This window comes from Barbus barbus (assembly GCF_936440315.1).
Source record: "Barbus barbus genome assembly, chromosome: 39".
NCBI lineage: Eukaryota > Metazoa > Chordata > Actinopteri > Cypriniformes > Cyprinidae > Barbus > Barbus barbus.
In genome coordinates, this window is record NC_136717.1 from 24,312,063 (window position 1) to 24,328,124 (window position 16,062).

At 36.5% G+C, this 16,062-nt stretch overlaps 1 protein-coding gene across 3 annotated transcripts in view; it reads left to right on the plus strand.

The window, feature by feature from the left end:
- Window positions 1-12,032, plus strand: part of LOC306858415 (muscarinic acetylcholine receptor M2-like) — a 97,279-nt gene extending 85,247 nt beyond the window's left edge. For 2 of the 3 annotated variants that reach the window (XM_079398955.1, XM_079398956.1), the window contains one exon: window positions 7,662-11,867. In XM_079398955.1, coding sequence (XP_079255081.1) covers window positions 7,724-9,208 — 1,485 coding nt within the window. In that variant the 5' untranslated portion in view covers window positions 7,662-7,723 and the 3' untranslated portion in view covers window positions 9,209-11,867. Of the gene's footprint in view, window positions 1-7,661 lie in introns of all 3 variants that reach the window. The other variant, XM_079398954.1, reaches the window with a different exon arrangement.
- Window positions 12,033-16,062: the final 4,030 nt, after the last annotated feature.

Sequence of the window (16,062 nt, forward strand, 5' to 3'; positions counted from 1 at the left end):
TGCTACACACACACCTGCTGCGAGTTCACTCAAATATAACCGTGTCCATCTGTGTCAGATATCTGTAACAGGGTGGAAACATCGCTCACACACCTAGAGGAAAGAAAAATCACAAAAGACCACATTAATATCTCCCATGTTCCTGAACAGCATATATACATATAATTTTACATACATATACCTATATACAGCTGTTTTCAACATCGATAATAATAAGAAATGTTTCTTAAGCAGAAAATCAGCATATTAGAATGATTTCTGAAGGATCATGTGACACTAAAGACTGGTGTTATGATCTGAAAATTCAGCTTTTCATCTCAGTAATAAATTACATTTTACAATAAATTCACATAGAAAACAGTTATTTTAAATTGTAATAATATTTCACAATATTACAGTTTTTACTGTATTTTTGATCAAATAAATGCAGCTATGGTGAACATAATAAACATCTTTCAAAACCATTAAAAAACCAGTAGTCTAGTGTGTTATTATAAATTTATAATATGTGACCCTGGAGCACAAAAGCAGTCATTAAGTAGCACGGGTATATTTGTAGCAATAGCCAACAACGCTGTAAAAAAAAAAAGTTGGGCCAATTTAAAATTTTAAGGCCACCAGCTTCAGCAGATTTTTGAGTTCTCTCAACTTGTTGTTTTAAGTTTATACAACAAAAAGTAGAGAATCTCCTACAAAAATAAGCTGAGAGAACTCAAAATCTGCAAAAAGCTGGTTGCCTCAAAATTTTAAGTTGGCTCAACTTTTTTTTCTTTTTTTTTTGCAGTGAATACACACTGTATGGGTCACAATTATAGATTTTTCTTTTATGCCAAAATTCATTAGGATATTAAATAAAGATCATGTTCCATGAAGATATTTGGTAAATTTCCTATCGTAAATATATCAAAACTTAATTTTTGATTATTAATATACATTGCTAAGAACTTAATTTGGACAACTTTAAAGGCGATTTTCTCAATATTTAGATTTTTTTGCACCCTCAGATTCAAGATTTTCAAATAATTGTATCTCGACCAAATATTGTCTGATCCTAACAAACCATACATCAATGGAAAGCTTTTTTTTTAGCTTTCAGATGATGTATAAATCTTAATTTCACAAAATTAATCCTTATGACTGGTTTTGTGATACAGGGTCACATATATACAATTTATAAAAATTTAAAAAAGTATTTTAAATATTCTACTATTTAAAAAAAAAAGACAAATAAACACACTTTAAGTCTCTTGATCATTAAAACGTCAACCAAAAACCCCCAAAACACCTCTCTCTCTCTGTCCACACCGCCATCAGCTGCACAGGAAAGACAATCTCTGCACCAGAAGAACTACATCATTAAAATCGCATTGAGGAGCCATTCATCCATTTAGACTGAAATCTCATGCCACTATCTAATCAGAGACCACTGCAGGACCGCCACAGTCAATACAGCAGAGACAAGACACTGGTCCTGTACTCACTGATGCCGTGTGTGTCAGTCAACATCACAGTAAATTACTGGATGCTAATAGTTCGATTACACTGACCATAACAACATAATCCAGACCGAAGCCACAGGGGGGTCCAGCTAGAGACCGCAATGAGACAAAACCAGATTTAGGAAAGCAAACTATAAACTATATTCATCCTACAGATAAACATGTTTGCTATAAATGGACGACTGAACTAATGTTGCAGATAAAACAGATGAAAATAATCCCATAAACTCACATTTGAAAGTAATATCTACAGACTATAATATCAGAGACTTGCAATTCTCTTGACTTGGATATTAAGAAACTGCCTAGCATCACCCTAGCAACCAAGTTTATATAATTTTTTTCTTGCAATTCTGAGAAAAAAGTCTGACTTATGAGATAAAAATGCAGAATTGTGATATATAAACTGGCAATTGTGAAAAAAAGTGAAAATTGTGAGAATAAAATATATATTTTTTTATGGCAAATACAAAAGTAGAAATGTGAGATGTAAACTCATAATTCAGAGAAAAGAATTGTGAGATAAAAAGTCTCAATTACATTTTATAATTTTTTATTTCATGGTGGAAGCAAATTTCCATATGTAGTTACTTGCCATTTCTTTGTATTTATTTGTGAAATTTACTACCAATTTCTGAGTGAAAATTGTTTCAAAGTAAAAAAAAATTGTTGTGATTAAGATAAGATGAACATGCTCTGGCGGAACTTTTGCTAAATGTTATTAAAATCATAACAAAAGGCTCGTAACAATTATATGATTGGCTTAGACTCATGAGCAATACGATCAGCTGAGTGTGTTTTTTTTTATTTTTTGTGGCTACCGTCCAGAGAGCATTAATGAAGACAAACATTGGAGCTGATCTATTATACAGGTCAAGATGGCCGTTGTGCTTTGACTGTTTATGTAAATATATGCATCTGTGGTCAGACACTGAGATTTATCACAGCGGCTACACTGCGGACACAACCCTCTCTCCGAATAGGAGAGGAAAACAGTAAGCAAAGCACAGAAAAGGGGAAAGAGAAAAGGGGCAAAAGTTGGAGATCAGTGCTTGGTGCGTCCCATAGGGCAAAGGCAATTTTCAGCTCTACTGAGCCAATTCCACAACGACTGAAGTCCGAAAGGCTCACAAAACTTATTCATAATGCCAAACTTCTCCATTCTGTCATTCAACATAAGGCCGGGTCAAATTTGGACCAGAGATCAGAGAACTCCATTAGTAAGCAGCAGTGGGATATGAATGCGGTCTCAGGCAGAATAATTCTGACTCGAAATGAGGGCAGTTTGTCATTATAAAACAAACAGCCGGCCTCTGAAGAACCGAATATATGGACGCTTAATGACTCGAATGCATTCCATTACACCTGATTAGTCAAGCAGGTCCAAGCTTTTATGACTCCAAAAGCAGAATATCACACAAATGCCCAATGAAACGAGCCCTGAAAACACAGCCTGAAGAGAGGAGAGCTCAAAAGTACATAAAAACCAGAAGAAAGGATGCCTACAAAAACACAAAAGATCCCTTCCAAAACATGCTGGTTTCTACATTGAAAAAAATAGGTGCAGGATTTACTTTGAAACTATTTTCACGCCGTATTTATTTATTTAGTTATTTTATTTATAATGTTACGCTATTTTGGCATCAAAGTGTATATTCAAGGCACACTCGATAACAATAAGATTTAAATAACAACACTTAAATATATTTTATACAATAATTTAACAATTACAAACAAAAAATAAATATGAAAATAATATTATAAAAGAATAATGAACAAATAAAAAAATATAAAATAACAATTATATATAATCTTTTAATTTGGTATTTACTTAAAAAAAATTCCAGTGTAAATTCCAATGTACTTTCTGTGTAAAAGAAAAAAAAAAACAGAAGAAACAGAATAAAGATTAAAATAATATTTTCATGCAAGACAATCTCCAATAATGTTTTAACTACACAAAAAGTAATAATATTTGTTTACAGAGTAGATGCAAAAGATACCTGACATGAATCGTGTTTCGGATGAATCTGAAGCAGCATCATGTCCTTCACGGATAGAATGAATGCACTGTGATGAGCTCTGTAAAATATGGCAAACAAAGTGAGAGAAATGTCAATTAAAATGTCATTCAATACTAAAAGATCAATAAAAATAGTTCAACTGAATTATAAATGCATTTATGTGTGCTGTGTATTTTTATGAGTATTAATTAAATCAGAATATATAAACAGATGACCACTTTACTGCAGCACATAATATAAAATATAATATAATATATATATATACTTATAAACACAAACATATATAAAAACATATTTAAATGTTAATATATTTATTTATTTTTTAATGACAGTCAACAAAATAATTTGCACCAACCAAGCACAGCATCTTGTGTTTTTCTGTTAATCAATAAGCTAACAAAGGACTCTACTGGAGTCGATTGAGTCAGTTGACTTGCGTGCGTCACGTAAGGAGTTATTTATGTGATGCACACAGTTGCTGCCCACAGTATGCACAGCATCCCTAATCTGCTGTTTTAATTAGGATGCAATAAAAGGCAGCTGACTATATAGACAGCAAGGCTTTGGAACGGAGCCACTGTGTACACATAACTGTGCTTGTCTGAATACACTGGAGTGCTGATCGCCTGTAGCGGGCAGTGATGTGTCGTGTTGCGGTTATTGACTCCTCCCCACAGACACAGCGGGCTCCGTCTGTATTGTTGCCATTTGCCTCTTCTAAAAACACAGATTGCTGGACATGAGCGTTTTTATAGGGATTAGTCTGGCTTAGTGCCATGGCTAACGCCATGATTAGGGCTTTCTGGTACTGGAGATAAGTGAATTCTCTCTGGTTATTCAGGGGAAAAGCAGCAAATAAGGCAGCGTTTTAATGGAGAAAAACAGAGTGAACTGTCGCTCCGTAAGACTGATAACCTCTTCCCTCTAATCACCATTACCGGACTCGTATCTATTCACATTCACAGAGAGAGAGAGAGAGAGAGACAGACAGACAAGCATTAGGTTAATTTTGCCCCCAGGCGCTCATATGGGAACCATTCCTTTGCTCTAATCCTGATTTTTAATACAAAGAGGGAAGGCACGACTAAGCCAGAAGTGGGAGATTAAACTGACAGTGCCAATTTGTCGTTTTTCCTTATATCTTCAGTCTAAAGGATCAAAAAGCTGTAAGGTTACAGAACCAGCTCTGAATTCTTACAACCTGTTGTGTGCAGTCATCCATGGTTCACAAATGTCAGTGGGTACTATTTTTAGGAACATTAACATTTTTGGCCCTCTGACATTATTTTCACAACAACTGAAAAATACATTTTTTTGCAAGGTTTCTGCAGGTTTTATGAAAGTAAATTTACAACTTACCTAGAAATACTGTACCTTCTGATCACACATGTTTTCCAGTGCATGCAATCGTCTAAAGACTCTTATAATCAAGACACATTTACTTGAGAAGCAAAATTACATAAGATAGAAAGTCTTGTTTTCTGAGAAACTGATCAAAATGAAGGGAGTTTATGATTAAAACAAGTTGTCATACCTTATTGATAGATATTTGTTCTCGTTTTAAGCATTAACTCACTTAATTTTGTTTGGTTTCTCAGAAAACAATACTTCTGATCTTTATTTTGCATCTCAAGTAACTGTATCTTGATTTAAGGATGTTTGGATATTTGCATTGGAAAACAAAAGACAAAAATACTTTGGAAGATATTCGTTTTTAGCAGTTTATGCAACATTTTAATGGCACGACTTTATGGATTTTTGCTCCAATTTAAGACCTTTTTACTTTATGGAAGAGCGAATTTAAAAAAAATTAACACCTACAACCCTGTTTCTCCCCCCAAAAATGAAGAAAATGTTAATTATATATGATACAAAAAAAATTACACACACACACACACACATATATATAAAGGTTTATTTTGTTTATTTTATTTAGGGGGGGGGGGGGGGGGGGGGGGCTGAAATGTAACCTGGACGTACATGAGATTTACCATTAACAGTACTAATTAATTCAGTTCTACTACTGAAATGAACCCAAGAATCAAAAACACCGAGCTAAAAAAAACACGTGATGAAACATTTAATCTCCAAAGAAGCATATAAATCAACTGAAGAACCTTATACAGCCACAAATGCGTCTTGACATAAAGCAGGACTGAAGTGAACGGGCGCACGCGCGCGCGAGGAGCCAGTGTAATTGAATGCTGGAGATGGATCAGACAGCGCGCGTGCTGGTGACTTTAAAGCAGAAGCTGAAAGTCACGAACGCTTTCAAGTTCGAGCAGTGCTTAAAATTTCCCTTTCAGTTATTTCATCCGTTTCATTATTCACATTAGTTGAAATCATACCCTTCACGTTTTAATTGGCGTGATGCTGGAATTGGCACTCTTAACAAGATATTTCGACGTTTTACGAGTGTGTGATCATGGAAAATATCCAAAAACACTCCGTTCAATGTTCATTAACATGAAGCCAACGATACTGCACCACATTAAACTACTTAGTTAAACTAGCTCGCTGTTTCCATGGAGACTAACCAGTTTAACTCTGAAATATGATTTCGTTATTCGTTTGTTCGCTTCAAACTGTGATGTTGCGGTGAAGTTTTGACGGATTCTGTGTGGAATACACAGCTGGAATGTATGAAAACACACACTTACTGTAATAATTTCTGCTGTACAGAGCTGGAACAGGAAAATATGCAGCTTTTCAGGGAATATCCATGAATATTAAGTCTTCTGTGTTCCCCTCAGGTGAACGCTGAATCACCTCACCACTTTCTGTTAACAAGTTCGACTGGTAGATGTCCTCATGGTACTTATTTAGTTGGTTATTCGGTACTTTTTAATTTTATAAATCAGAAATATTACTTTATAATCCTCTGTGAGGTAAACCCTAGGCTGCGCTCATCTCACGAGCTTCCCGCTCATTCTTCGCAGCGGCCCGCGCGCCGGTTAATTAGGGCGCGAAAACATAATTTCACTTTTAATTTTTTTATATTTTATCATTTACTGATATAAAACATTATTATGTAAGCATGTAACATTAAACTGAAAACAAATCTAATGTTTAAATAGCCTAGTAATAAAAAGCCTAGTCTTGTAATTTTCATTTTAAAAATTAAGGTGATAGTTACAAATAGCATATATATTTTATACACTATAAAATAAATGGTGTAAATAAATTGTGGTTCAGTGTTGTAGCCTATAGAAACTATTAAGAACTTTTCACTAATAAAACCAAGAGATAGGTTTTCCTTGTTTGTTTAGGAAACGTACGTGGTTTTGAGTCTTGAATTAAGGAAATAATTAAACTGAAAAAAAAATGAAAGAAGGCTACCTATTTATTTTAAGAGAATTAGCTCAATTTTGCAGTTTTATTTTGGCAGTGATTGTTAGCTCCCAGCATGCTTTGTATATGGCTGGATATGGAAAGTAAATATTGAAATAAAGTGCTACTTTATGTGTTTTTTTGAGTAAACACCTATTAATGTTTAATGTTCAGTTATGTTTGACATTTGAAAGAGTCTCTGTTATGTTGAAGTTTCTATCATTAAGCTACCATTGTGTAATTAGAAGAATAGAGCTTATGGTTATGATAACCATATATATTAAAACACTATGAGGCATGATGCTTTGTCCAATGAGTAGTAGCTTTGCTAATGCTAGTACAGTAAAGTTTTTCCTACTTGGACCGCCTGGCGGTACAGTGTTTTACTTGTACAAAATAACTCAAAGTTAAATACAAACAGGACTTACTCATCACAAACTTTTGTGAAACAACTTAAAATAAATGAGCACATTTCACTAATAATATTAAATTAATTGTGTCATAGATTAAATAATTTAGATTATTTATTTTTGTTTTATATTATTATGATGTATTTCAAAAATGGTAGGTTTTATGGATCTGTAATCATATTATTAAGTATGCAATTATGTACTATTGCCTTTTGATACGATCACTTTACCATGGTACTGCCAAAGCATTTTTGTAAGATAAAATTTAGCCTATATAAATTACAAATAGTGCATTGTTTGTCTTTTTGGGTTTGTGGTATCTGCAGATCATTGAAAGTTTCAAGACTCAAATCATTCATAATTTGCAACTTACTAAACCTCATCTCTCTCCCACATAGGTGTCAGAAGTCATACATCCTGCCCATAGTGAACTGACCAGCTGTACCCGAGTGTGGACGCCATGGATACAATAAACTTCACCTTCTGGAACGCCTCTGAGGGCAACGAGACCCAGGAGACGGTGGACGAGAGCCCGTATAAGACAGTGGAGGTGGTGTTCATTGTTCTGGTGGCCGGCTCACTAAGCTTGGTGACCGTTATAGGGAACATCTTGGTCATGCTCTCCATCAAGGTAAACAGGAGCCTGCAGACTGTCAACAACTACTTCCTATTCAGCCTGGCCTGTGCTGACCTCATCATTGGCCTTTGCTCAATGAACTTGTACACAGTCTACATTGTGATTGGATACTGGCCGCTAGGCCCGGTCGTGTGCGACTTGTGGTTGGCGCTGGACTACGTGGTCAGCAACGCCTCCGTCATGAACCTGCTGATCATCAGCTTCGATCGCTACTTTTGCGTCACCAAGCCGCTCAGTTACCCAGTGAAGAGGACGACCAAAATGGCAGGCATGATGATTGCAGCGGCATGGGTTTTGTCCTTCATCCTCTGGGCTCCGGCCATTCTGTTCTGGCAGTTTATCGTTGGCGGGCGCACGGTGCCAGAGAAGGAGTGCTACATTCAGTTCTTCTCCAATGCCGCAGTCACTTTCGGCACGGCCATTGCTGCTTTCTACCTGCCCGTCATCATCATGATGGTGCTGTACTGGCAGATATCTCGTGCCAGCAAGAGCCGCGTCAAGAAGGACAACCGCAAGCCATCAGGCGGCAACCTCGATGTAGCCTCATCCAATCAGATCCGCGAAAACACAGCCAACAAACCCACCAACAACAACCTAACAGCTGAAGAAACAGACCGAGGACAGACCCAGCTAACAGATGACGCCGCCAACCAACACGATGCCAAACTCCAGAACGGCAAAGCGCCATCCAAGGCGAGTGGAGCAGCGGAGGCGGAAGATGGAGGACGAGGAAACTGCGTTACTGCAGAGGAGAAAGAAAGTTCCAATGACTCCACCTCTGGCAGTGGAGCTGTAACCAATCAAAAGGACGAGGCGGTGCCATCCAAAGCCAACGACAACCAGGCTACTGCGAGGCACCGTGCCAAAGCTGGAGGCTCCAAACTGACATGCATCAAGATCATCACCAAATCGCCAAAGGGCGACTGCTACGCACCTTCGAACGCGACGGTGGAGATCGTCCCGGCCACCGAGAGGCAGAACCACGTGACGAGGAAGATCGTGAAGATGACCAAGCAGCCGCCCAAGAAGAAAAAAGCACCATCCTCTCGGGAAAAGAAAGTGACGCGCACCATCATGGCCATCTTGGTGGCGTTCGTGGCTACTTGGACGCCATACAACGTGATGGTCCTCATCAACACCTTCTGTTCTAGCTGTATTCCCAACACCGTGTGGACCATCGGTTACTGGCTCTGCTACATCAACAGCACAATTAACCCCGCTTGCTATGCCCTCTGCAACATCACCTTCAAAAAGACCTTCAAACACCTGCTGCTCTGCCAGTACAAGAACATACGCTCGGCCCGATGAGCTGTAGTGTGTGTGCATGCGTTATATTTTACATGTGTGTTCTGGTTACAAAGGTACATGTGTGGATGTGTTCGTATGTGTGGAAAGATACAGTAGAACCAGTTCAGCAATTGAAGAGTTTATTTGCAAAAACAGAGAACTCCGTCCTTATATCATGTTTAAATCATTGTGTTATCATGTTTTTATTGTGTTTTATTGTGTTAGTTAGCTGTATTTTTTTGTTATTATTATTTAATCAAAACAACCCAACTATAGTTTGATTGATATTAATTGGAATGCAGGACTATAAACGGAGTTATCTGTTTTTGCAAATGAACTCTTGAATTACAAATTGAAGATTGACCCATCAACACCCATCATATACAAAGTATTAAGAATCCTCCGTCCTTGTAGTTTGGCAAATTTGACACGGTCAGCTGCAAGTATTCTATTTGAACAAATTTCACCATGTTTAAATCACAGATTTCCCCTAAAATAAGTGTAAAAATGTGTGTCTGGCAGGTGTGTGATTGCATTTATTGTTTTTTATATATATAGATAGATCATCTGTTGTAGCACTTTACACACGCATAGAGGTGATGCATGTCACAAAAGACAGAAAAGAAGTGCTAAAATATTTGATTTATTGACAAAAATGTTAAAAGTACAAAAAAAAATACAAGCATATAGATCAGATTCATCAGATCATATAGGTCAGATTGGAGTCTGTACTATTCAATACACAAATAAGGGGACAACAGGGCTGACTGAAGATCCAAACCAAACGCGTTTGAGCTTCAGTATAAAATCACACCTGTATATAATCATGTACTGTATCCGTGCCGTGTGTGTGATTGCATGCTGGATGACTGCGTGTATGTAAGTTTGTAGCTAAAGTCAACATGAAACATCCATCCATATATTGTGATTTTATTTAGATTGCGAAGACAATTTTAATACTGTGCACCATTGAATCGTGTAAAATAAGACCAGAAACATGCATTCAGGAAGTAAACAGGCTCATCTTGACTTTAAAGCTTTATTCGATGACAGTACAACAGGTAGCTTGTTGCAGGGGTTGTGTGTGTTTGTCGCATGTGTGTGTGTGTGTGTGCGCTCTCCGAGAGCAATAAGAGGTTTGAAGAGGCTCTCCGGTGTGCCCGTATGTTAAAGTGGATGAGTTTTGAGTGCTCGGGGTCTCCAGGGATGCAAATCTAAACCTTTTAAAGTGAACAGACGCACGGGATGAAGAGGCTCTCACAGGCACGCAGCCATTAGCATCCACCTCACCTCTGCTTTGCATTTACACAAAACAGTTCACTCACGCTAAAGCGAAAAAAGGAAAATACCAGCTACGTGAGCACTAATTCAGCAGATAATCAAAACCGGCTTGTGAAACAAAAAAAAATCCTTATTAAAAGGCCAAAACGCTTGCTCTCTGCCTCATTGTAAATGACATCCAGCACATGCAGGTTCATGCAGAATTGCTGTAGACATGCAACATCCCGAAGACCTGATCTGCTCTCAACATTCATGATTCATGTGTGTGTGTGTGTGTGTGTGTGTGTGTGTGTGTGTGTGTGTGTGTGTGTGTGTTTGATCACCCCGGCAAGGGGTTTAATATAACTCACAGGTTCTTGCCTTGTGAATTTAAAGGGCTAAAGTATATAAGCTTCCTCATCTCATTACCAGACGACAAGTCAACATTAGTTGTTTTTGATTCATTAAAACAAATTAACAGAATCCCCGGTCAGAGCAGAGGATCATGGGAAATGTCAGTCAACCAATGACAGAGCAGCAGCTCATAAATTTGACAGTGATGCATGCTGGGGGAATAGAGCTGGTGTGCGATAGATGAGCTCGATCGCAGTGCTTTTGCATCAGAAACTGTAGCCACAATGTTAATGAATGTACCGTGGTAATGAAGTTTCACTCAAAATACCACAGTAAAATCATTGTAAAGTAACCCAAATCTCAATCTAACTGCTCTAGAAGATCTCATTTGGCATTTTTCCTTCACGAATCAATATCCCATCATATCTATGGGATATTGGAAATCTCTGGTTACCATAGTAAACTTCTTGCAGGAGGTTGCAGAGATACTACAATATGTATAAACATTAATCATCTGATTCACACAGACACATTCATTCTCATCCCATCTGTTATGTCTGTATCTCATAACATTTTTAAAGTATGACAATAATCTCTTTCCAAATAATGCACACATTTACTTTTAGTACAGCCTCTCCTTCTTGCCATTACTTCATACATACAGCTTCATATATAACAGCATCATGCACAATGATGTTTTATTGTTCTTCTGCGGATTGTGATTATTGTAGGGTGACACACTGATTGTGTGTGTTTGCTAGGTTTTGTTCTAGCAGTGACAGGGTGTAAAATACAGAGAAATAGTACTTAAAGTGAACAATTTACTCAGATAAAATTATTCAGCCTAAAAACATCTACATTTGATCATTTTATAGTTGTTTGACAGTTCAATGCAGCCATTTTCAGACACGTAGAAGATTATGTTGTGCTGACTGATGAGACGTCTACTCATTTTACAAGGAAATGGATTTTAAATGGGTTTAAAGTCACCATAAAATCAAAATTGGCAATTATTTTTTTATAGAATATTGTGGCAGGGTTATTATCATTAACTAAAACCATATTTTCCTTGAAACAAAATAAACATTAACTGAAATAAAAAACATTTTATTGCAGCAAGTTGCCTAAGCATTTCTCATATCAATTTAGTTTAACTGGGTGCACTAAAATAAATAAAACTAAATGAACTAAGACTAATAAATAAACATTAATGCAAACTATATACATATTTAAAATAATAATATTAATAAAAATGAAAACAACATGCAACAAAACTAAAAAATCTAATTGAAAATATTAACAAAAACTATAATAGTCAATGATCAATGATTTGATGGACAAAATAAAGTCCTGTCCTACAATTTTCCTTATTCCAGAAGCTGTTTGACTAAGATATATGTCAATGCAAATTCTGTTTTGTGCCGACTTTAAACAAAAATTAAGTAAAATTCACAGGGTAGCAATCTAAATGGCTTGTTGGCACAGTAAGATGGACAAAAATATGTAATGCCTATATATGCAAAGTACATATTTCACAGGTCATCATGATCTAGGGAAACATTTAAGTCATGATGACCTGTAAAACATGTACTTTGTATTTTGAAAGTCTAAACAAAATGGTAAAAAAGTAAGATTTTGCTTTGAAAATGTAATTGACTTAAACACCAATTCCCAAAACAATATAGTATGCACTAAGTATATAGTGAATTACAGTTATTCTAGTGCTTTACACCTGTGTGTGTGTGTGTGTGTGTGTGTGTGCTGGAGGTCAGAGGTCGTGAGAGATGTGCGCTGGTACTGTGTGTCGGTGAGCGTTCAGAGCGTCCGTCCTGTGACCCCAGCCTTACATGGGCCGGCGCTGGTGACACACACTCCTCGTCCTCCAGCGAGGGATAAGACTGAGAGTGAGTGACGCCAGATAAGATGATCTTTACAGAAGCACAGCCAGTCTAAAAGCTCCACAGTGAACACAGGCGGCACCTGGAAAAAGCCAATGCCATCCCGTGGGTCAGTGACGCCGCCGGTGCCCTGCTGGGATTTGTTTAGCGTACACACACACACACACAAATTTATTCAGCTCTGTAAATCTGGATATACTGCAGACTCCAACAGTTTTTATATCAAATTAATTATAGTGACCACAAATAATTCCCAAACTTTTTTTTCTCTCCAAATAATACCCATTAAATATGTATCTAAATATATTTATGTTTATTAATATTTTACCTTAAAATGCATATGTATAATTTTTTTGCATATGTATAAATTAAAAATGCATTTTGCAATAATGTGTGTATATATATATATATATATATAATTTTACACAAATTGTATTAATATACTTTGTTAAGACTGTCAAAATACAAAGTACATATTTTACAGTATGATGACCTGTGAAATATGTATATCCGAGTGAAACAGCTTCTTGAATGACAAAAAAAAAAGTTTTATTTGATTTTAATTAGTTTGCTTAGATTTTTATTTTAAAATGGATATGTACAAAAAATGCATTTGGGAGTAAAAAAAAAATCTTATTTATTATATAAATATCCAGTTTTTATGAAAGTTAATCAGATAGTGAACAGGCTAATTCAAACCTAAACTACACCCATCAAAGAAAACTTGCCTTTTTCAAATAATATTAATATTTAAAAGTAATATTTGTGAGATTTTGGTGAATTATGGTGATACATTGGCACACAGAGTCCACTAAACACACAGTCATTTGCTATCCATAAACTGACTGTATATTACACCTGTAAGATTCATCTTATCTGGATTAAAATGTCTAATAAAAGCTCAGAAAGGAGTCAGGTGTCAACACATTTGGCTATATAGGCCATGTAATGCACTAGCAAGCTAGCTAGAAGGAGTGCTAAAACTTCACCAATACAGAGAAAATGGCTATTTGTAGGTTATATCAAACAATATATACTTACATTCTTAATTTTGGGTGTCTAAAATCCATTTAATCCACTTAATTGACTCATTTTAGGTATCTTTAGGTCATTTCATTCCTGCTAAGCAAGGAAGTTCTACCTGGTTAACTAAAGGTCCTTCCTCTGATTATAGAGAGAGCCAATCACAGTTTAGCGTTTTGGAGTGACACCTAGAGTGGCCAATCAACTTTTGCTACAGCTATAGCAATCTTTTATTTAATCAAACGCTGTGTTCAGAAGTTCAGGTCCATCTTCATCCAGCCATCATCATCATAATCATCCTTATGACAGCACAATTAATACTAAAGGGCTTAAATGTATTTTCTAATCTGTTTAATTTTATGAAATATAATGAAATCTCTTTTCTAGCGTTCAGTGTGGGTTTTCTCAGTTTATTTATAGAAACATCCGTATTGTTAAAGCTTTTGTTAAAAAATAGTTTTTAAGTGTTTGTGTGTATTTTAAGTGTGTGTGTGTGTGATCTGCAGGCTCGTGACCCAGAGGTCAGCGTAGGTATGTAAAGCACATGCTCGCTCTCACACTGATCAACGGACGGTGTGTGTTTTCTAACGCGCCCCTGAAGCACCTCGAGCCTCTTGTGTGTATTACTAATATTGTATATAACTATATTGTGTTTGGTTTATGAATGCAGCCTGTGTGTGTGTGTTTGAGAAACTCAAATCTAGCAGTCACAGCAGTCACACGATGACTGATGACATATCGACAACACATACTGAAGCGCAGACTTTAACAACTCACAGATGCTTTTCTATAACGTTTGTAAATTTATTCTATATAGAAGACGTACAGTATTTCAGTCCGGTGGATTCAGTGCAGAAAAATCAAGCCATACATGGATATTATTCGACTGACACTCCAGACAGACAACAAGAAGAGCCAGGACTTTATGGAAGTTGTTGGTGGCCATAGCAACTGAAGCAGACGTCTGCACACTCGTAAACTTCAAAGTTGTTGTTTTTTTCCATTTTTGGTTTATTAATGGCGAGTTTGAAAGATCAAAGAACTGTGAGACTGTGAACATATTTCACACAAGTACAAAAACGCGACTCCTCTGCCAACAATGAGTCTCATTCAACTTATTGTGGCGGTAAAAAAACCCAGTCCTCAAGGCCAGGGGTCGAAAAAGACAATTCTGATGTATAATATTTTACAAAGCAAATGCACACACACACAAAAAATCAAGTTTGCATATTAAAGCATAGCTACTCTAGCAGTCAAAAGTTTGGACCCAGCTAACAGGGAATGTTCTCAGAATGTTCTGGCAAAAGTTATATTCCATTAACACGAATAGAGCGTTTATTCAAAGTTATCTGGCATTTAACAATGTGCTCAAAACATTATATTTATACATCATTCATGGAACTTTTTCTGAAATGTTTCAGTTGGAATTTGCATCTAACATTTTCAAATGTTACTAGTTTTAGAACATTCAAAAAGTAACAGTTTGCAAACTGATAACATGCAACGTTCCCTTAACATTCATGAAACCAAGAAGAAACATTTAAAAAAACTGGATGTTTTGAACGGTCAGAGAACACAGAAATAATATTTTCATAACCTAATGAGAACGTTAACAAAATAGTTGTATCTCAGCCAAATATTGTCCTATCCTAACAAACCATACATCAATGGAAATATTATTTATTCAGCTTTTCATCAATTCAAAAATAAATAAATCCTTATGACTGGTTTTGTGATCCAGGGTCACATATAGTAACACATGAAACGCATTTCAAATAGAAATAAGATTTCACAATTGTACTGTATTTTTCATCAGAAATACTTGTGTGGAGTATGTTTCTGGTCTAAGGCAGTTAGCCGGAGCACAATGGACTTGAACAGAACACAAGAGTCTCTCAATGTAACACTACATCTTAAAAAGGTAGTACTCATGGCGAGAGACTCTTAAAAAACAGCGAAGGGCGACGCAGCAGCCAGACGTCCGTCTGACGCGTGTGTACATAGACTGAACACAGTGTGTGTGTGTGTGTGTGTGTGTGTGTTTGTGTGTGGAGACAGACGGACGATGAACCCTCCTGAAGCACAGAGACCTACCAAAAACGCTGATATTTGGAGCTGTGTTTGTGGTGTGTGTACAGATGATGCTGTAAATACTCAGAATGCTTTCTTCTCATCGCTGCCGTGCGTCTTGTGCTTCTGTTCACTGTGAGTCATGGCTTTCATCAGTAGATGTGTGTTTGTTATCAGCTTAACGTTTGTATTATACTATATAGTCTATATGTGTAGCACAGATGACGTGTAAATACAAGTGTTTATTAATGAATATGAATGTTATCGATC